The following is a 23,825-nucleotide window of genomic DNA, read 5'->3' as shown; positions in this document are numbered from 1 at the left end:
GGCCGACAGTGACCGGTTAGTAAAACTCAACGTGTTCACGAATTGGCTCGTCATCCCTTCAGCGTCCGGATGGACGCTACAGTACATCTACATTTTCTGTAGGATTTACTAAATGTCATTAATTCTTTTGCTTGTCAGAGCCCCCGTGGTGAGAACTTTTTAGACTCTGATCCGGACTACAGTCCTGAATAAAGCACCTCATCGGGTCAGAGGGGACAGGCCCGAGGTTAAACGAGAGGGGCAGTCTGTAGAGTCAGGGGAAGCAGCGGCAGGGGACGGGGAGTGCACGCTGGGGAAATGAACGGCAAGAGGCGGGCAGAATGGCAGGATGGGATTTGATTGGTTTAAAATTTTGGGACCCAAAAACGGTGATTGGTTGGTGTTTTCCAAGGTTTACTCCGGCTGTAGATAGCAGCTTTTTTCACTCTTTTTTAAGAAAACATTATGTATTGATTGCCATCAGGACATAAAGATCATTTTAACCAGTATGACAAAAAGTGTATCTAAATCTAACTACCAACCCCAGCTTTAACAGTAGTCATGGGGAAGAAGCTGTTTTGAGCTTTCCACTCAGATAATTTAAATAGAGGATGTTGATTATTTATCATTTATGTGTTTTTCTAAATGTATTTCATTGTTTAAAAAAGGCCAGCAAAGGATTTGCATATTAAAGTTTTTTACTTAACAGTATTTGTCATGGGACTTGTCTTTCAAGGGTTGCATTTTGAAAGTATCGGTATCGGGTTTTGAATAAATTGCCAAAAAAGGTATCAGCATCGTATCGAATCATAAAAGTGTGGTATCTCCCAGCACTATTTAGTACATTTAGTACTGTCTCCTTATAACTGAAGTGAAGGAGCTGAAGAACAAAATGTAAATAAAACAGAAATGGCTTCTGTAGTTTTTTTTCTTCCTTTCTTGCCTTTTTTGTTTTAATCCTCTGCTGCATTTCGCCTCAAATACCTACACTTCAAAAACTGCAACAATGTTGAAACATTAAATGCAGCTGTCAGTGTTTCTCCTTAGCAACAGTAGCAATGAAAGCAGCAAGTACATTGGTAGATTACCGTCAGTGTTGTGTTTTTCTGTCTCGTATTTTTCCTGTTCTCCCCTCCCCCTCCCCTCCGCTTTCTCTCCTTCCTCTTTGTTTGCCTGATCTGCTTGATCCTCTCATAGGTGCCTCGTCTCCTCCCAGCGACAGCAGCGGCTCTGTGATTGGTTGGCTGTCACATGGGGCGGGACTTAAACGCTGTCTGCGCTGGGTTTTGTGGCTGGGCGAACAGCTCAGCCCTCAGTTTCGGTAACAGCTACAGGAAGAAGACGAAAGAACCAGACGTGGCTTGTACACGTTTTTAAGCAGCTTCAGTGCTGTAAACGTAGCCTTTTATTTAACGTACAAACACGGAGAGTGTCCAACCAAAACGAAGGAGGTGTTTTAATCTGTGCTCTTACAAGGAATAGAAAAGGAATACGGGATATTTTCGACGCCTGTGTCCTTCCTGTTCAGCCCTTTGTTTTTCAGTGGTGCGCTCGTGCAGGCGACCAGTAGCGCCCCCGTGCGAGCCAACGCAAAAGAGCTCGAGGATAGGGAGTCAAACGAGCGGCCGAGCTTGTAGCCTCCCGAGCATCGTGGGCCCCCCCAGCGCATTTATCCGATGCGGAGTGAGGATGAGTCCCGCTCTGGAAGCCCTCATGCAGGCGGACGGGACTCCTTATCCCGGGAAAGGGGTGATGCTTGAGCCCTTCGTGCACCAGGTGGGAGGCCACTCCTGTGTGCTACGATTCGGGGAACAAACAATCTGCAAGCCCCTCATCCCCCGGGAGCACCAGTTCTACAAAAGCCTCCCCCCAGAGATGCGGAAGTTCACCCCTCAGTTTAAAGGTAAGACCCCCCCCCCGTCCTCCACCCTGTATCCCTGTAGGACTTGTCAAGCTGTCAGGTTGAACTGCGCATGTGTGAAGTTGTTTTGATGCCAAGCTTTAATCCTTTCTTTCTCTTTCCTTGTCAATGTATTATCAGACTGCATTATTTTATGTACTCTTTGCATTAATTATTACAATGCAGGAGTAAATCTGTGCAGGTGATAAGGGGTTTTATGTTGCTTTAATGGGGGTGCTGTGCAATGCATTGATACAAAGGCTTAAGGAACATGGTGTACATAACATTAAAAAAAAAGTGTACATAGCTGTTTCCTGCGTGCTCAAAACGTGACTTGTGTACAGTGTCACCACGTCCAGTTTTTTGGATGGGATCTTCATGTTAAATGAGGGATTGGGGGGTTTCAAGTAGCATCCAAGCTGACGGCCTGACTACCTGCCAGAGAGGCCTTTAAAAAGTGTCGCCTGTCTTTCATGATGACTTAGGTTTCAATTTAAGTATTCCATGAAGGATCAAAAGTACACTAGACAGATCACTAGGGAAGAGATCCCGGGGTCTTGTGTCAGGATAATCACGGAATCACTACATTTTCTCCTGCAGACGTGATTTTCACCAGTCATATCATGTTCCCTGACTGTGTCCAGGTCCAGGGTTCTTTCACACTTTCACCCACAGACAATGACAGACAGTTTATGCTCCTACAGACGTCTTAAGGTGGTCGTATGACGGAGGCAAAACGCACGAGTGGTATTTGATCCCCAGTAATGCAGCGTAGGACTATAAAAAGACCCAGGATGAGGAGTGGGATCTGGTGAGAAGATAGTAGAGCGCATCTGGGGTACTTTAAACTCCTCAACAATCTTCTATGGTTCACATTTTACACATATTAAAAAGGAAAAGGTTCCACTTTTGGTATTAGAAGAGAATTCTCTGGTGGTCATTACATTTTCTGAGAGATGAAGAAGAACAATAATAACTCCTGCTGGACGTGCTGCTCATCATATCATTGAAGCTGCTGGGCTGTAATAATGTCAGTGAATGCACCATTTCATTATTTCATGGGACTTCATCTTGAATTATCTCAAAGACACTCATTAGTTCCCACACTCACTAAAGGTGTTTGATGACAGTGCAGCTCTTCCACAAGGACAGACTGAGGAGGCGGGGCTTCCTACAGGCTGGTGATGTCAGCACATATGACATCAGCCAAAGCCTCCAGCTGCAGAAGAAGCTTGGATGCTGGGTCCTCAGGCCCACAGTGTAAACGTGCAAGAACACCTCAGTGCAGTTGAAAAAAATGGACCCCGTCTTTTGAGGCTGCTCCTGGGCTCATTTTCTGTGTCCTGTATTTTAATCTTCTGCTATACTATTGCTACCACGACAGCCATTATCATTGGAATCATGCATCAGGTTTCGGCTTGTGCACTATACCCTTATCTCGACCACTCTTTCTCGATCATATCGACCACATCCCCTCCTTCCTGCCTGTAGGTTTTCTGTATCAGCCGCTGCAGCGAGGATGTTTATTCTCAGTGCGACACCTCCCCCACACTGCACAGAGATGTGCAGCACACAGGCCCTTCTAGGGTCTGCTAGAAAGTGACTCAGGTGGGGGGCTACTGAAATGCCTGCTGGTGGACTGTGTCATGAATTTAAAGTATTCTGGTTTAGTGTGGTTTGGTTCTGATCTTGTAAAACAGGTTGACAATGAATAAAACATCACATTCAAATGATGGCTGGGTTTCTCTGTCACTGAAGGACTCTGGTGTGAACTGTGTGGAGTCAGGCTGAGAAATTGTCACTGAATCAAATGTTTTACTCATTATTTATGAACCTTCTGTAGCAGATTGAGTTGTTATTGGTGGACATACAGAGTGTTTCTGTTCTTCATATTTTTTTTATCACACTGCAGACTGCTTTAATTCTGTATTGTGAGTTTGTTTGTGCTTGCTCATGAAGATGTTTATCAGTTGTTCAATAAATGCCATGCTCATTGAGACATATTAAGCCTTGCGTGGTATTTTGTGTCTCTTGTTTCTTGTATACTCATCTAAACACAGTTTATACACACCCAGATGTGATTATATCTCTTTTTTTATATAAATGTCTTGCTTTATTCTTCCATCTTTCTGTCACATCTATGGCCTCATACTCCATGGTGTGTGTGTTTGGAGAAACATCTGTATGAATGTGTTAGAACAGTTGTGGGAATGTATATGAAATGTGAATAAAATCTGTTTTATTTCCCATGCTCTAGGTAATGTAGAGTCGTAATCTTAATATTGCTAATAACAATCCCTCCCTGGTGCTCCTTTTCCCCCCTTGTGCAGGTGTGGTGTCAGTCAGTTTTGAAGAAGATGAGGAAGGAAACCTGTGCCTCATTGCATACCCCCTCCACAGTGAGCTTGGGGATCTGGAAAACAAAGACCCCTCAGCAGATTGCGAGCCAAAGACCAAGATGCTGAAGTGGAGCAAGAAGAAGCAGTCCTCATTGCTTTTGGAAAACGACAACTACAGCAAAGAGAGAGCTCGACACAGCCGGAAAGAAGACAAGATCATGAGGTGAGACAGATGGCCTCAGCACCTGAATGCTACAATAAAAAACCACTATTTCAAGAATATGCTCTGTATTGCTGAGGTTAACTGTTTCCCCCTTTGTTCTTGCCATCACAGTTACAACCGTGAAGAGACACAGCAGCACCAGCAGGCAGAGGTTCTCTACTTTAGCATGGAGAAAGGCAACGTGGTGCCGCAGATCAAACACAACCCGTGGAGTCTCAAATGTCACCAGCAGCACCTGCAGAGGATGAAGGAGAACTCAAAGCACCGTAATCAATACAGTATCCTTTTCATGAATGAGAAGCACTTCCTGGTTGTCTCCATAAATGAGTCTTTAATGTTCAATAAAGCATATGTAGAAAGTTTTCTTGTGTGATCCTTGACCCCATTTAACAGAATTCATACTTTTGGAGAACCTGACGTGGCGCTACAAAGTACCATGTGTCTTAGACTTAAAAATGGGAACTCGCCAACATGGTGATGACGCAACAGAGGAGAAGAAAGCCCATCAGATCCGGAAGTGTCAACAGAGTACATCTGCCTCTATTGGAGTGCGACTATGTGGCATGCAGGTATGCAGCGACACCTGAAACACATCTCTTCCTCTATGATATTTTTCTCTTTGTAGTGCTCATGTTTCTACGTGTCCTGCAGGTGTACCAGTCAGACTCAGGCCAGCTGATGTTCATGAATAAATACCATGGCCGTAAGCTGACCCTCGCTGGCTTCAAGGAGGCTCTATACCAGTTCTTCCATGATGGGCGCCGCCTTCGTCGGGAGCTGCTGTCTCCAGTGCTCCGCAGACTCCGGGAAATGCAAGCCGCCCTAGAGGCCTGCGAGTCCTACCGCTTCTACTCCAGCTCCCTGCTCATCATCTACGACGGTGACCCACCCAGGAACCCCACCAGACCCAGACACCGCGGTGGGGAAGAAGGTGATGAAGATGAGCCATCTGATGAAGATGAAGAGGAGGAGGAGGAAGAAGAAGAGGAAGGGGCTTTTGGTTTCCCCCGTTCCTCTTCAGCAGGGAGCAGTGGCGGTGTGGCCACAGGGAGCAGCAACAGCAGCAGTGGCCGCTCGTCCCATGGCACGGGAGAGGCCAGCAGCCCAGCAGTTGACGTGCGCATGATTGACTTTGCCCACACCACCTGCCGGCACTACGGGGAGGACAGTGTGGTGCACGAAGGACAGGACAGTGGTTTCATCTTCGGCCTCCAGAACCTCATCACCATCATCTCTCAGCTGGAGGATCACAGCACAGACTGAAGCCTGAAAAGAGTCAACCTGGTCTAAATTTTAAGCATGGGAAAAGCTCAGTGTGGCTGAAACCCTGCTAACCCAAGGTGCAATGCCTACATGGGGTCTAAGCCTCTTCTGCTTGGAGGGAACCTTAGACACCCCGGGGACTTGGTCTGAGGGGGGGAGACTGTGGGGTAGTTACTGCTCCCTCCCTCACCTGCCAGAGGACAGGGCTGCCTGAGCCCTCACTTGCACTTTCCTCTTTCTGAGACTGCTCCTTTTCTTGGTTATACATGGTAGGAGGAAACTTGTGGGAGGTGGTAGTCTTTTACAAACACAGGGACTCCTGTAGCATACCCCTCCCCAACCCCCAACCTCCACCCCGCTTTGGTACAGACAAGTTTTTTCATTGTTAAGTTCTCTCTGAGAGAGAAAGACTTGGACAGAGGTCATTGAAGCTCAAGTGTAGTTCTAGGAGCCTGACGTGGTGCTTTACCTGTGATAAGACATGAGTTTCGTATTTACTTTCGTATTTGGATGAAGTTTGGACTTCACTGTCCCCCCCAACAGCACAGCACATTATTGTGGGGAAGTTGACTGTACAAGCTGACCTTGGCTGGCTGGGTCAGCAGCCTTGTAGCATTGGCAACTTAAGCTTCTGAGAAAGACATTTTGTGTTTCTACTGGTGTCTCTAAAGACCTTGCAACAAACATGTTTCTTTGTCTCAACTGGGCGCTCTGATTTTGGTAGATGAACAAGATTATTTAGGTTTAGAAGAAGAAGGGATTTGCCTTTTTTCAACTGTCTTTCTTTCCTGTACCCTTTTGCCTATAAACTGAGGACGTTTTTTCAAAGGGGATAATATCCTTGATTTGTCGCTCTCCTTGTTTTCGTCTGACTTTCTCCTCTCATTCCTGAAACTTTGACTAAACAAAGAGAATATATTGATTTAAAACACTAGCTACAAAGACTATTAAGAGGCTATTTATTTGAAAGGATTGTTTAAAAATGAAAAAGGAAAACAGCTACATTCCATATTACCACTCTAAATGTTCTGTTCTGATACTGACTTTGATTTATTTTATTATTGCAGGAGCTGATACCTCTCTTGTGTACCTGTGTGTTAACAGTGTCTTGGAAAATAAAGGCATTAATTTGTGGTAAAACCTGATGTCTATTTTGTGTTTGTTGTTAATGAATTATAAACATTGACAGAATGAGAAGGAGGGAGGAGATGGGTGAAATGCGGCTGTAGGGCAAGACAGCGTGGAAAACATGACTCATACTTTGAGTTGAACCCTATAGAGAAACAATGAGTTCTTATCATGACCTCATCAACCTTCACTTTACACGGGGCAAATACAGATGGTACTTTGGAGAAGTCTCTTACACGACACACCTAAAGGAGTAAAGACTTATCTAGTCAGCAGTGGAAGGATTCAAGGCTGAGGAAGGAAAGTATTGCAGGGCTCACTTTGTAACTCACTATCAGTGAACACGGTGTGAGCATGTGCCTTACACGTCACTGTATTTAAATCAGACCAATAGAAAGCCTTCAAGCTCCAATACCTACTGAATAACCGTAGTGATGTAATTAAAACAGATCAATTCATGTTAAGACAAGCTGGGATTCCTCTTTAAATAAGTTTATTGATCCATTGAAAGCTCAGTACACACACACCAGACTGGATAGGTACATTTTTTATTCTCCTTGGTGTGGGAATAAAACCAAACCAATCCAAGGACTGAGAAACATGACCTGACATGGTGTGATTTAATTGAATGTATAATATTCCTGGAAAATAAGAAAATTATAGAAACTGTACTATTTATTTGTGGCTCTTTTAAAACTGAGGGTTTTTTTCTAAAAAAAAACCTCCAAAAAATCCCCAAAAACATTTTTTAATCTAATTATTAACTCCATTGCTAACCATTTAAATCAAGATTTAGTGCAATGGTGTTCTTTAATTCTCACAGATCATGGTTCAATGAGGATAACTCACTCAATTTTCATTCAAATTCATGTTAAAACTTTTTTTAATGTACATTGGAAAGCCCTAGATATAAAAGCAATAGTTTTACATGACATCAATTTTTGTTTATTTTATTTTACTTAAAAATATTTTTTTTTTATGAAGTGATGTCGATAAATAACCACGACACCTCTTCTGTCACATGCCCAGATTTTTATGCTGCATTTAGCTGGTTATTGCCTAAAATAGACTTCAAAAAGGGTCAATTTGACCCGCAACATAACAGGAGGGTTAAAGACTGGAGAATAATATGTTTATGAGAACATGATGACCTGTGTATTTTACATAATTTTGATTGATCTACTGTAATCCACAGGGAAGTCTTTGCCAGCAGAACAGGCTTTCCTCCCACTAAGTTTCTCTTTTTGTTCACAAACAATGTGGAAGGTTGCAACCCTCAGATTGCATGCGTCAGCACGGTTCATTATTAAGCTGTTTGGTCAAAGCATTTGGCCTGATTGCCATTCAGCCGCGACATCGGTACCTGATCTGCATTAGTCCTGCTCACATTGCACACTTCAAACAGGAACAAACTTCCAGCTGTAATGCTAAGTAGGAATTATAATCTGGAAGCTCTGAAAGCCAGGCCCAACATGCACCAATAGCTGTGAAGCAGCAACCTCAGATGACCATCGTTCAACATATTGTTCAAACCCTGAACTCCACAGCTGAAGGTGTTGGCTGTCAATACTAGCAGCTTGGTAGCTGGCGTAATCGGCTCTCCATCAACAGAAAACACCCTGAGCTAAGGAGGCTAAGTAAACGGAAATACCGGCTGTGTGCGGCATAGAAAGCTGAATCACTCTTTCACACACATCACACTTGGCAAACATGTCTCATAAGAAGGTGGGGTCCTTGTTGACAGTGTAGCAGACACCTGTTTTCATTCCTTGACAATTGCATGACGTGTAAAATATGTGGAGTGGAAAAATAATTATTCAGTGGTGGTTTGTTTATGTATGAAACAGTGACCAATTAACTGCTTAAAAGAAAAAAGAATGTCCTATTGTTGTTTATACAAGTGCAAAAGGTGCATACGTTTACATTTGCATGCAGGACATATTGGTTTGTCAGCTGACGCTCAGTAAACAAACTTCAGGCCCTCAGGACTGAAGCAACACGCAACATTCACCTGCCATACACAGACTTACTCAGAGTGTTCTGAACCCATGCTTTACTTATGCAAAATTCAATGACAAGATTACTCACACAATATCCTTACAAATGCTTTCCAAACAACTGTGAGTGGATTAATTTTATCTGTTATTTTGGCCTGATTGGATCCTTAATCCAATTATGGCTGCACAGGTATTTCAACCAGTCATCTCTTATGAACATTTCTCATGAGCTTTGTCATGCAGCCTCTTCACTTTCAGTCTGTCAGGGGGGTTGGTTCAAAATGTTGTAACCATCATTTGAAATTGATTATTCCACTGAAACACAAAAGCAAGTCCTGGGCAAGAAAGCAGCATAAAAAAATACATAATAAATCTGAAAACAGACCACAAAAAGCAGACATTACATCAACTTATAAACAAGCAGCGTTCTACCAGCAGACATGTGCATCCACTGGCTGCATAATCCTTAATCCTGATTTTATAATCCTCCATGCTAATAAAATAATCTAGTTTAAGGTGACTCTGTAGCTCAGACCAAGGTGAGGGAGGAAAATATGAAAGGCACTTTGATACACGCAGTGCGGACACGTGACGAATGGTTGCAGGCGTTGAAAAAAATTTGGAGTCATCAGTTTCCGTGCAATCATCATCAAAGGGAAACACAGGGAGACACTGGCAGTTTAGCAGAGGCACGGGAGACACGAGATGAAACGGATTATCATTTCCTGTTTTCAGATCTAAAAATAAGCAAACATTCCCAGCTCAACTGCAGCAAAATAGATTCAAGTGATTATGTGCTTCCACTCAATAAGGCACCAACTCAAGCTTGTATTTTTTTAATGATGGTTCACGAGTTCGTAAGATTTCAAAGAGCCACTGAGCCATTTCTGCACGGGTGTGTGCTGGTTGGCCTGTCTTGTGTGTATCTATTATTTATGTGTGTGTCCTGGTTTGGGACAAAGACAGTCACCTTGGTGACCGAATTGGCTTTTTTTTTTAACAATGAAACATTTCTATGGCAACAGCAGCAGCATTTTTACTATCTCTGTACCATTGAATTCACGGTTGGCCTTACTGCTGATTCACAAATGTTCACTTCTCTGAATAAAAGATGTCAGACATAATAATCAATTCAAAATAATCGTGTGTTGGAAGAGGAAAAGTGGCCAATTAGCGTATTTTTGTTTTTACAGGATTAGAAGACTGGCTTGATTTCAAAATCCTGCAGGAAAACATCAATTTGCACAGCCTTGCAGGTTTGAATTTAATTCTGAATATTGTTGGGTCAATGAAGTGGTTGTGTAATGTACAAATAGATCTAATAAAGCTTCATTGACCCTAATAGCTCACAGGAAAGTTTAAGCAATGATGTAACAGCTGATGATAACACCTGGTAGCACAGTTCTTACTTGGAGACATACATGCACATGTTTTTGTTGGCTACAGCAAGACTTTTAGTGCATATATGGACTTGTCTGTGCACGTGGTAGGACTGTCATCACAGTTCAAAGGTAATTGAAAATCTAATCTGATTGTTTGATTGTCCCTCCAGCTACCTGAGTTTATCTCTACGAGGGCTGTAAAACACATTCTACTACAGAGATGATCTTGTGCTGCAAAACAGAAGCCGCTTCTCTGTCAGACTGACCAGTGAAGAGGGATGTGAAAAAACGTGATTTTGGAGTGCAGTGCATGCAGTCACGCTCTCCCTGCAGCAACAACAGAGAAGTCTATGTGAGCTGAAAATAACACAGACAGCAGCTCAGGGGCAGAAGTAGTCACCCAGCTCATACCACATACCAAAAGTTTGGTGTATTTTTTAGACCTGAGGGTACAATTTTTTATTGAAATAGTTTGTTCCAAATAATTGATTTGATTAATCAAGAGTTATTTGCTATTGAATAAAATATAAGATTATTTATTTTTACATGTTGAGACTTTTACTACAATAATTCTGATTCAGATTGTGGTTTTATTGTTTTATTGTTAATTACAGTTTTTTTCAGTCACTTTGGTACATTTCTCAGATCAGAATTGAAATTCTCAAAACTACTTGTTCAATCTTCACATCATTGCGTCACTTGTGCACATCAGAAAAGCAGTTTCTCATTTCTTTGAACAAGTTGCAAATGCTTTGATACATCCATGCAAATGATTATGTACAATTCTCTGCTGTTTCCTACATTATCAAGTGCTTATGTCATGTTGATCAAAATGTATTATAATGGGTCTCTGTTCAATAGTGTCACCCTCCACAACATTTAGGCATTAGTTCATCGCATAAGTCTTCACATGCAAAATGGTTGAACATGTTGTCAGAATATGTCAGTCATATTTCTGTACGTTTCCATCAGACTGTTTTTCTAAATCTGTCCTGAATTGGTAAATTGCTCCAAGGTGAATCTTGACTTTCTCTAACAAAGGGAAATGTGTGAAGCATTAGATCAACCAATGATCAACCAGTTTTCTGACATAGCTCAAAGGTGCATCTCATGAACCATCAATTGGCAAATATATATATAGCTGGAGCATAACACAATGTTACAATTTCTGACAATGGAAGGACAAGGAATTGTCTTTTTCTTTCTGTATTGCAATGACATGGTCTGTCAACAAATTAAAGTAAAAACAATAAGCATAAATTTGAATCTTGTCCAGTCTCTTGCACTAAGGTGTAACTTACAATCTACAATAACTGTCATCAAAACTTTAGCCATAGTTAACATCAGAACGTCCCTCCAGAGTACACAGTTATAGTGACAACATGACTAAGTAATTTGACTGTCTTATCCGTACACAATGACACAAGGACGTGTCATTCTGATGGCACTGACATGTTCATTGACACAGATATTTACTTTTGAGAGATGAACTAAGGATATTGAGCAAGATACTGTTTTTTGCAGGAAATCCATGGCGTTTCGCTATTTATAGAACAGTTTTGAGAAATGCACTCACTGTTTTGCAAATGTCGAGGATGATTCGAGAAATGCACCAAAGTGACTGAGAAAAACTGTAATTAATGTTAAAGCAAACAGTCTTTCAGAATTAATCAATCACACAGGCAAAGACAGCAACTGTCAACGCACTCTTCCTCTCATGATATATGGAAACTCACGAATAAGTTCATATCACAATGCACATAACAACAGGTCTGAGGGACATAAAACTAGTTCCACAGCTTGTCTAGTGATAGACAAGCTGTGAAACTAGCTTTATTGGTTCAGCGAAATGAAGGATTGAATAAACAAGTAACTATCCCTCACTGCTGCTTATTACTCCTAACTCATGCTGGGACTGTTGTTTAAGAGTAATACCAAACTCCAAGTTGCTCTGTTGTACTGGATATCAGAATGGCTGTGATTACCTTGACAATGAATGAATGATTTCCATGCTGATATACATTACAGCAGCACTCTCTCTCTCTATCTCTCGTGTGATACTGCTTCAAAGAAGATCTAGAGCTAAGCAAGAGCTGAAGAGTGTAATTATAGTTATGGTTTGGCTATGATGTGTGTAACACATGTTCACTAACCCCTACCAGGAGAGTTTCCAAAAAGGGATCAAACCAGGCATCTTATAGTATTAACCTCATACAACTGTGCTGTGATGTGAGGACAAGACATTAAAACTGGTTAAACAGAAAGAGATGTATACATACACAATCTATACACAGAGATGGACCACACATAACATGCAGCATATCATATGTTCAAACAATATGATGTCACAGCCTGTTATGCAACTCTCCTTGAACAGGGGTCAATAACTCGATCAGATAACACCGCCAACCAGCGCGTCAGATCAAGTGACTGTGGATCTGAGGGAGAATTTATGATTCAATCAACCTGAACATATTGTGCGGTGTCCTTACAGCTGCTGGCCCATTTTCATATCAGGCCTGTTGTATCACACTTATGTGATGGTTTTAATGTCTGAATCGTATTGCCTCTTTGACCTTTGTACTACAAAATTTATGGTTGTAATTGAAAACCTGACAGGGGATCTGCGATAGATAGATAGATAGATAGATAGATAGATAGATAGATAGATAGATAGATAGATAGATAGATAGATAGATAGATAGATAGATAGATAGATAGATAGATAGATAGATAGATAGATAGATAGATAGATAGATAGATAGATAGATAGATAGATAGATTGAATGTATTCTGTGTATTTCGTACACGAAAACATACAGAGAAAACAGAGTCTTTGTCAGTTTGTTTTTGAGAGACAAGTGAGGCCTGGATCAGCATTATGTAACTCCTCACTGGTGTCAAAGAGTGTATTGTCTTATTTCTCAGCTGCTGCCATCGGGGGGGGGTTGTGTCAGGCCATCACACATTCTTATCTCCAAATCCACAAGAGTCAACTGTTGTTTCACAGTTGTCCCTCGCACAATGCCACATAGTCTTTTTCAAATACTTGGCAGAGGTTCTCCAAGAAATGAACACAACTCCCCAACAATGTTCTACCCTATGTTTTTTTGATGATGGCAGTGGGGAGCTGTTTCATAAGCATTCACGAGAACAACATTTTTGGACAAAGAGGCTTCAATTAAGTTTGATGAAATTGCAATTATAAGTGGATTCAGCTGACAAGTTGAATAATTGTGTGGACATTTCACAAGTAGCTCTGGTTTAGTGAATTTTGTGTGAAAATGCAATTTTTTTTAAAGCGTTTGGTCTTTCAGGAAGCTCAGGTAACAAATGTGGTGCTTCATCATCAAAGAATGTGCCTTGAAACATATTCAAAATTGTAAATATAGACAGTTAACTTTCATATGTGACACAGAAAAACAACAAAAACTCATAATTAAGAAGCTTGTGAAATGATTTATCTGTTTTTCAGCACAGTTCTTCAGATTTAATCTTGCCACAGCTGAGCTTTGACATAATGAAGACCATCACATTTGATGTCATTCTACATTACTCTCCCAGAGTTGAATCCGCTGTGGTAAAACAGGTGTTGTGTGGTTTGCAGTCAGCTGTGGAGAGGAGTGGTTCTAACCAAACAGCAAAATATCCAGTCTAAAAATATGAAGCCAATGCGGAAGTGTGCAAAAGTGTAGTTCAACAAGCCTCTGCTTGAGGCTGGCTGCAGAGGCACAGATAAACCACTTACACACCTGTTCAAAAAGCTGATCTTTACAGCGTGGAAATGGTTTTGGTCTGAATAGCTAAAGGGCACACTGTAGGTGTTAACAAGAAGGATACAGGCCCACCTCTTTGCCTCTAGATCGACTGATGGTTAGGCTGAGACAACCAGCAATGATAGGCTTCAAAACTCTGCTTCAGAAACAAATGGTTGACATCACACAGGCTACTTCCATGTATTAACCCTCCTGTGATGTTGCGGGTCAAATTAACCCTTTTTAAAGTTCAAGAATCTATACAAAATGTAAGCATTTTTTCGCATGAAACTTCTTCTTCTTGGCTTAATTACCACCTGCATGTTTATATTACATAGATACTGGTAGTGGGTCAATTTGACCCTGCAGTCAAAGTGGAGGCTAAAAGGGGTCAGAAGTGTCAAATACTTAATGTTTCTTTGCAACTGTGTTCATAAAACAACTAGTGAGTTATCCTCATTGAAACGTGATCTGTGCAAATGAAAGAAAAACATTTGCACTTAATATTGATTTAAATGGTTAGTAATGGAGTTAATAATGAGATTTAAAAAAATGTCTATTGGGATTTTTTTTGGTTCTGACACTTTTGGATCATTAAATATTCACCAGGTCAAGTTGACCCAGGAACATTATTGCTGTCCCTAAGGAACGAACATAACAGGAGGGTTAAGCAGTCTATGGTTCTTACAAATACATACACTCCAATCATCTCTATTTATTACTGCGTGGTTACCAATAAGTAGGTGCTTGAGTTGTTACTACAAGCACCAACTTATTCCTGAGGATTGGAAATTAAACTAATGTGTGCTACTTTTAGCCTGTACATATTAGTCAAGCCTATTTTTTGTTTCTTGTATTTATAGCTAAGGTTATTGTTATTATATTTTTTATTTTATTTTTTATTGTAGTTCTTATTCTTATTCTTATTCTTATTCTTATGCCTTGTACAAAGAGAGCACAGTTTACTAAGTCAAATTCCTTGTGTGTTCAAGCATACCTGGCGAATAAAGCTGATTCTGATTCTGATTCTGATTCTGATTCTGATTCTGATTCTGATTCTGATTCTGTTTGTCCAGGCTTCAACCAGCCAGCCTCAGACCTATCAGTACAGACTTAGGAAAGAACTTAGGCCTGTATGTTTAGGCTTGTGTCTGTGTGTATGGCATCCCTTCTGCATTTGTGCAATGGTAATGGACAACATTTACAATCACTTGGAGTTTTCCCACTGCAATCTTGAGCACAAAAAGTGAATTACTTAATCTTACCTCACAGCGTATGCATGGAAGCATTTGGGATTTTTATGTCTTTACTATATACTCAGTTTAACCTTTGATTTCTTACCTGCTTGCATCTAACTGGTAGTGAAATAAGATACAATTATACTTAAGTCACACACTACCATAAAAACATAGTACTGAATTAACTGACACACCCCTTCTTGGCACACTGTGCGATAAGATGTTTGTGGGCGTAGGATATTTGTATCCTCATAACAGCTCGCTCGGTCTCCCTGCAACCACCACAGCAAAGTGTACGAGTATGAATGCTTAAAATAACCCAGACAGGACAAGACAGGCAGAGAGAGCTATGTGTGTACAGTTCATAGTCTAGAATTATCTGGATTAAGCCTGATGACTGCTGTCCAGTAAAGGGTGTTAACTCTTGTAGGCTTATGTTGTAGCTATTCCCCCCCATCACATTTTCCTGTCAAATGGGGTTGTTTTGGTTCTCTGCTGACTGCATTAATCCTTCCATATACAAACATTTCCTACATTTTCCACTTCATATATGCTGTGACCTAAGGCTCTTGGCCTGTGGTAATTGCAGTGCCCGTAGAAGGATTATAATGAGTGGGTTTGTCTGTATGTGGGTGGAGTAGGTGTCCTCAGTAGTCACTGAATACATTTTAAATTACTGTAATAAAGATGATAGCACTGAATGCTGACAATGCCTTAAAGTCACCGTGGCGGGTTCAAAGATTTTATAGAGTGCATTAAAAAAGCAGGTCTTTACTTTTTTTGTTATATTCAAGCTTTTGCATTAAGATTCAGTCATAAGCAACGTGTACAACTGCTCTTTAAAGACACTTTCAATTTATGTGGTTAAGCCAAGAGAAAAGTTTCAGGCCCAGGGTGCATTGGTCAGTTGTGTTTATGTTAAGAGCACAGATAAACAGGTTATATAAGACAGTTGTATTGACGCTGCTCTGAGCACAGCTGTTAAAGTAAGATTAGCAGGAGGACAAAAGCAAAAACAGTACACACTTCCCCACGCTAGCCCTCAGGGATTTAAAGGTGCTATTACTTACAAAGCTTATCACCATGTCAGACATATCCCACGTCATTTATTTTATGTTCACCCTCTAACTCTCTCTTTCTATTGATCTAACCAGACTAAAGGTGTATAGATAGTGATATCTATTAAAGCTTCGCTAGCTGCATGGCTCCAGAGAATGAGTTGACATGATATTAACTCTATCACTGTTTGCCTTCAGAGACATTTTTAAGGATTAGATAGATGCCTTGAAGTTTTGTATCCTGACAGATCATGTTCTATTTCAGATAAAAATCTAACATTTAAAGCTGGGGTTGGTAGTCAGATTTAGATACACTTTTTGTTATACTACTACTACTACTACTATACTACTGGTTAAACTGATCTTTATGTCCCGATGACAATCAATACATAATGTGTTCTTAAAAAAGAGCGAAAAAATCTGCCATCTACAGACGGAGTAAACTGGGGAAAAAAACAACCAATCCCTGCCATCAGGAGCCAAATTATAAAACCAATCAAATCCCTACCTGTCGTTCTGCCCGCCTCCTGCCCGTACATTTCATGATTGTTTGTGTTTTTAACTTTCACTATGATAATGTTTTGGTGATTTCTTACTGCTGAGTGAGACATGAGTTGACGTAGTGCAAAACATAAACGATGTGCTGAGGACCGGTTTTGAATCAGTCACCATCATATGGTCGCGGATCAGCGGCACTTGTGCATGTGAGCGGGGGCGTCGATTTAGAGGAGCTCGGGGGGGGGGGGTTCTGTGCGCTTTAAGATCTCCTTCTCATTCAGCACCACTAGCAACCAGCTAATGCTCCTAGCCTCTCGGCTCTCGTTGTTTTAGTTTGTTCCATCAAACTTAAGCATGCTAAAAAAGGCTGGACTAAGATTGGGAACAGGGTAAACATTATACCTGTCAGCTACTGACATGCTAACATTTTAACTGTGACTATGTTAGCATGCTAACATTACCTCGGGTATCACTCTGTTCTGTAAATATGTTCCTATGCTTCCAATTAATTTGCTCCTAATATCAGTTCAACACATTAATGAAACTGTGATAAGAGTTTTATGATTTCAGCAAATACTTTCAACGTCATTCGTTCACTAGTGTGTGATACTTCTTGAAACCTATGCCCCAAAATTTGCCATTTCACAGTGGCTGAACAGACTTTAACTATTTAAATTGCCTTTTAAATGTATTTTCCCCTTTATTTTTGTTTCAACCTTGGAACCAGTCTCTTACACTGTGCTTATCAAGTCAGCCTTGAAAATGAAGGGCTGACTCCCCTGAATACAGTTTAAAAGAGTTACTAATGTAGCTTCAAACTCTTTGTCCAGTTGTGTTATGGCTCTATAAACCCAGTGATTGTATCATAAAAAATGATATGACGAGCCCATACGGGTAATGACTGCAAGATGTACTATGAGAGAGGTCTACTCTATAACTGATTCAATTAGCTAACAATGTGTATTCAAGCTGACTCTTAATTAACCCTGCTTAAACTGTGTGAGAAAATATCTGCAGGGGGTTGTTACGGCTCAAAATGACCAGTAGATGTTTATGTAACCTGGTGCATGAGGTCAAGGACACAATGTTCTTCTCTCTGCTGGATCACTGTTTCTGACTTAATCCACCAGTTAAGACCCACCAACCTAACCCCTGACCTCTGGTGCAGCATACTGTTTGACTGTCACGCTGGAGTATAGCAGAGATTGGAACAGCTGTTTGCTACACAGAGGACCTGCTGAATCAGAGCAATAAAAGCAGCTTAGGAATCAAAACCCGTTCCCTTGGAACATAACGCCACCAGTGAACAGAAATAATCCTTACTATATTGAGGAAATCAGTGTTTTTGGATGCATGAGAACATGTGAAAGAAACCAGATAGAGACATAGACAGGAATAAAAAAATTGTCCTGACGTCTTAGGGTCGCACTGCTGTGTTTTTTCCACAGTGACAGCTGATAGCAAACCAGAGAAGTGGAATAAGAAAGCTGAGCAGGGACTGAATCACATTGCTGGGTCTCATGGAGATCTTGTGATCAGTACACCCACCCAGTTTCTCTTGTGGATGCACCCACTGTTCTCCCCCTCCCCTCTGGGAACTTCATGGACAATTGTGGAAGGTGGGAGATGTCAGAGAACATAGTATTTTCCTGTCACTGTTAACAGATTATGGCCTTTTAAGCCCCTAACATCTCTTTTTATCCTGACTTCGGGATCTCCCTGTCCTGGTGCCGTGCCAGTGTAGAAGTCTGCCAAAAATGCACACACGTGCAGCACATAAAGCACAAACATAGCAAATTGTTCAAATAAGAGGGGAATGTGGGCCTTTTGCTCTCACCCATTGAGACAGAGAGTGATTGTGTATGGTGAGTGAACAAGCTTGGATTAAGGGTATTAGCTGGTGTACAGTACAATAGATCTTATGCATCAGAGGAGGGTGAACCTCAAGGAATGAAATGAATGTGAAAAGGCGGAAAAGTAAAAGAACAATAGTACCAGTAGAAGGAATTCAACATTCCTTTATGTTACAGTAAAATACTCTTGTGTAATCCCAGCTGCCACATTAGATATTTCATGTACCCGCTCACTGACATGAAATTAATGTAATGAGATGCACAAATAAAGTATTGATTAACTTCAAGCATAGATGTAGTGGGGATATCTCAAGCCTAATGTTTTTGAATACTATCCCTGTAAGTAATGTGACAATTTAGATCGATATAGTTAGCATCAACCATAGCTAGAACAAATACAAGCACAAATGATGTGAATTAATTATTTTGTTTCTGCACAAAAATCCAATACAGAGGGCTGGCACTGATAATGAATAACAACTTCCCTCTGCTATTTTCTTTTGTTGTAAGTCATTCATCATCCCTCTTTCTTTTCATGTCAGCTCTTCAGATTATTTACAAATCAAAAGCATAATTTGACAACATAAAAAGGGCGGGATGACAAACTACAGTCTTTAATAACTAACAGGTACAGCTTGACATTTTTGATTTATTAGGTTTATTTTGGTCTGCATCGACAACCAACACGTCCCTCAACAACATAGGAGCCATTTGAAAATTACAAATAAAAGCAATAAACAAAACAATCACTGAGGGATTCATCAAGAAAATGTATATAGAGTCTAGCATATACATACACCCACATATTGATATGTACATGCATACATACACATACACATGCATACATACACAAGTACATTCATGCATACATATAAACATGCATACACATCCACATATGTTTTAGCATCACATTTTGGAGGCTATGCAAAGGCTATTACGATTTTAATATAAATTAATCAATTTTATATCCAACCCCAATTTTAGAAAGGTTGGTATGCTTTCAAAAATCAAGTAGAGTCGATATCAGATGAAAATAGTGCAAGACAACATATCAAATGTTGAAACCGAAAAATTTTATTGTTTTATTAAAATATGTGCTCATTTTAAATTTGATGCCAACAACACATTTTTAAAAAGTTAGGACAGAGGCATGTAAACCATTGTGGTTCTCATTTTTACAACACTCTGTAAACGTTTGGGAACCAAGGAGACCAGTTTCTGGAGTTATGAAATTTACATTTTTTTCCTTTTCTTGCCTCATGTTAGATATCAGCTGCTGTACTATCCAGGGTTTGCTTTGTTGAATGTTTTTGTTTATAATGCACCTAATGTTTTCAATAGGTGACAAGCCAGGAATGCAGAAAGGCCAGGATAGCACCCTGACTCTTCTACAACAGAGCCATGCTGTGGTAATGAGTTGAACTATTTCCTCACTCAGTCTCTCACAGAGTGGTGAACCTCTTCCCATCTTTACTTCTGAGAGACTCAGTCTCTCTGGATTGCCCTTTTTATCCAGAGTCATGTTACTAACATGTTTCAAGAGAATCAAATTGGCTGGGGGATACTACGACAATTGTTATTTTGTAGCATAACATAAGGGCTTTGCTGTCCCTGTCCCAACTTTTTTGGAAATGTGTTGCTGGCATGAACTTTAAAGTGAGCATATATATTTCATGAAAAAAAAACTTTTCAGTTTCAGCATAAGTTATCTTGTAACACATTGCTGAGATATAAATTGCCAGAGACATGCAGTTGTCAACCTTTGTTTCCAGTCATTATTGTGTTAAGCTTGGTTGACCAACTTCTTGTGCTAGCTTCAATACTTAGACTTCAGACAGAGGGGCCTCTGAAGCTCAACTCTGGTTTAATTATCATCACCATGTGTTCTGTTAAATAGAAGCATTTATTTTATACACTAAGCTACCAGCAAGCCTTACTGGCCATGTCAAGTCAAATGGATTACGAGAAGACATTTCTATCTCAAGTCTTCATTAAATCCACATCTTCATGAGTGTCAACAGCAATGGAACATCAACAGGTGTTTACTTTCTCTTGGTTATGCATGGTATGTATAGTGAGACATGAAATGGCCCCACCTAATGTGAATTAAGTACACTGGCTACTTTATGATATCACTGATAGGTTAGTTTTTAGGACGAGGCTCTATTATGTTTTTTTTTTAACTTTTTTGTGATTTTTTTTGTGTATTTAAACTATATACAGTATATTCAACATTTTAGTCTCAGGTCCTCCTCTTCCATCAAACTCACCCTCCCACCTGCTCGCTTGACCACCGTGGGGTCGAGAGCCTTCAGCCGCTCGGCCCCCCGCCTCTGGAACTTTCTCCCGCTGGACGTGCAAAATTCCACCTCTCCCACCACCTTCAAATCATGCCTAAAAACTCACCTTTTCGGCCAAGCATACTCACTCTAATCCGTCTATTTGGGACTGGACTGACTTCCCTTCCCCCTTTCATTTTTCTAGTATTGTATTCTTTATTCTAATGTATGTATTTATTTACAGTTGAGTGTTGCTTTTATTATTGTTATGTTGTAAGGTGATCTTGGGTGTCCAGAAAGGCGCCTATAAATAAAGTAATAATTATTATTATTATTATTATTACAGTCTAATATAGATTTTTCTTTTGAATCTTCTTTATTTGAGATAGCACATTATCACTTACGTCAATCACTCTGGTTATGAACTAGGGGATCTGTACTTAATGTGTTTATCTGTATTTACTAATCCTGCAGGCTGGGGTCTTGAAATTAAAGTATCTAACTCAAAATATGGACTAAAATTATGAGGAATCATGTGAGAACTACTGCAATATCCTTTAGAAAAGACACAACTGAAATTCCACAAAGCGTGAAGAGACCTCAACACACTTGTGTCCTACAGCATGAAAATCAAATGAAGAGAGTCTCTTCCATTGGTAAAGTCTCGTCCAGTTAATGTTCCCTCCTTGCACTGACACTGTGGGCACTGTCATCAAACAGTGCTCCAAAAGACAGATGCTCTTTCTTCTGCGCCTCTTTGTGCTGTCCCCCTTTTCAGCTATGTGAGAAATGCTCCAGCCACTTTTACGACATCCTGTTGACTGATACTGTATTGATAATTATTGCATTCTCAAAAGAAAGAATATATAGACATGACAGAAAAAAAGCTGTAAACAGTAATGACTAATGTGAATACTTGTTGTGGTTGTGGCACTTAATCACTTGATTTTATTATATCATGTGGTAGTACAATCATAGTTTTACTGACATAGATCAAACTGTAACAGACCACATGTGAATTTATTGACTTCTCCCTTCTGATGTGGTTATTAAGAAAGTAAGCCATTAATAAACTTGCATCTTCAATTCATATTCCTCATAGTATACTCAGTAGGTCACTGGACACAGCTGAACCACAGTTCAGTGTTTTATTCAAACCTTCACATCATTAACCCATTTCAGCTTTTTCAATGTGTTTCAATCCATTTTCCCTCTCACTGTTATTAAATACAACATTCTAATTTTTGTAAATGAAGAATTTGTTGCAGGGCTCCAGTGTCCCTGTTGTTTTGACAACAACAACATGAACACGCAACTCTGCCTCAGATAATGGTCTGGTTTACTTCTCACTTGCAAAGTGTCTTACCTAGCTCGACCAATTCCAGGTCACTGCTGCTCTCTGGTGGACATGTTTATGTTTATCATGAGGAATAGTGAGACTGCATCCTTAAATAAAACGGGGTCACAGTATAGGAACACACTTATCTTTTGGGAACTTAAAACTTCTTGGAACAAGTTCATTTTCTCATCAGAACATATTTTGTCTTGTCGATCAATCAATCAATCTTTATTTGTATACTGCCAAATCACAACAAACATTAGTGCAAGATGCTTTTACAAACGTAGCAGGTCTAGACTGTACTCTATGTTAAATTATTAACAAAGACCCACCATCAAGACAGGATAAGATCCAGTTCACTCTTTAAGACAGGACTGTCTTATCTCCTCTTAATCCACCATGAGCATTGCACCTTGCAGTATTTAGCTAGCTAGGCAAGGAAAAATGTCCTTTTAACAAGCAGATACCTTGAGCAGAACCAGACTCATGTTAGGCAGCCATCAGCCTCGACCAAGTTGGGGTTGGAAAGAGGGATAGAGGAGATTAAGAGAGATCTTGTAACAATTATCTTATGGGCATGTGAGATTAAGTTAATCTAATATTTTTCTTGCTATTTGTGGAAAAAGTGATTGTCTTGTTGGAACAAATTATCATCTTACACACTTTATTGTCATATGGAAACAAGTTATTGTCAGCAGTGGGGCACTGGGGGCTAAGTTTGAAAATTGCAACAAAGGGGCCCTCATGGATGCCTCTATCAAACAATATATACACATTTATTTAAATACACAAATAATTCATACTGCATTATAATTTATAAACCATACACTGATGCCTCTCCAGCCGACAAATAGTGATAAAGTTCCCTGTCACTCGCCCTTGCAGAAGATTAAATGTGACAAAGTGCCCTCTAGTGGTTTTTTCATGTTATTAATATTCAGCACACTGGGTTGTTCGGCTTTGTAAAAACAATGTTCTATCATTACTCAAACATTTAAGTGCTTTAGTTGTGTTGAAAAAAAAAAGAGAGAGAGAGAGAGAGAGAGAGAGAGAGAGAGAGAGAGAGAGAGAGAGAGAGAGAGAGAGAGAGAGAAGAGTTATGCTAGAGTTTCCAGTTTCATTTGAACTGTCTAGAGGGGTGTATTAAAAATGGTATATATTCACATTTTTTTTAGGTTGGAATTGATCCCAGGCCTGAAGTAAGTGGCTTTCATGACAGGAGAGAGCACTGTAGCTCTTTGGGTACCGCTTTAGTTGCAGATTGTTGCAGTCAGAAAATAAGGACAGTTAAATATACTCTAATGTAAATGAGATTAACTCACTCACTCTTGATATTGGTTAGGAGATGAAGTCAAACCAACGGGCTGAAGGAGTAAGCAATTGGTGAACATAGCAAGTGCTAACTAAAGTGAGCTAATTGGCTGCTGCCCCTTTAGGACATGCATTACTTGGTAAGCTAATCAGGCACTCCTCTTTAAGAGACTCATTTGTAGTTTCACATTAAAGACAGTTTAACATGACTTTAACATGAATGCTGCTTAATAAAAAACTAATGATTAATAGGTGGTTCTTCCTGTACAGCTTCTTGCCCTTT

General features: G+C 40.2%; 1 protein-coding gene across 1 annotated transcript; it reads left to right on the top strand.

The window, feature by feature from the left end:
* Positions 1–1,240: 1,240 nt before the first annotated feature.
* Positions 1,241–6,849, top strand: LOC117811890 (inositol hexakisphosphate kinase 2-like). Its single transcript, XM_034682389.1, has 5 exons — positions 1,241–1,882; positions 4,210–4,441; positions 4,553–4,719; positions 4,835–5,010; positions 5,093–6,849. Exons 1-5 carry the CDS (start codon positions 1,669–1,671, stop codon positions 5,702–5,704), a joined length of 1,401 nt encoding a protein of 466 aa, XP_034538280.1. The 5' UTR covers positions 1,241–1,668; the 3' UTR covers positions 5,705–6,849.
* The last annotated feature ends 16,976 nt before the right edge of the window (positions 6,850–23,825 follow it).

This window comes from Notolabrus celidotus, chromosome 1 (assembly GCF_009762535.1).
Source record: "Notolabrus celidotus isolate fNotCel1 chromosome 1, fNotCel1.pri, whole genome shotgun sequence".
NCBI lineage: Eukaryota > Metazoa > Chordata > Actinopteri > Labriformes > Labridae > Notolabrus > Notolabrus celidotus.
Note: the sequence above shows the minus strand (reverse complement) of the source record. Positions and strands in the feature narration are given on the sequence as shown.

Bases quoted from the DNA above. Each gene is read 5' to 3' on its own strand.
- LOC117811890 (XM_034682389.1), top strand. From the start codon at position 1,669: ATGAGTCCCGCTCTGGAAGCCCTCATGCAGGCGGACGGGACTCCTTAT. The intron at 4,442-4,552 runs GTGAGACAGATG...TTGCCATCACAG, and splicing joins AAAGAAGACAAGATCATGAG to TTACAACCGTGAAGAGACAC. The intron at 5,011-5,092 runs GTATGCAGCGAC...CGTGTCCTGCAG, and splicing joins TGCGACTATGTGGCATGCAG to GTGTACCAGTCAGACTCAGG.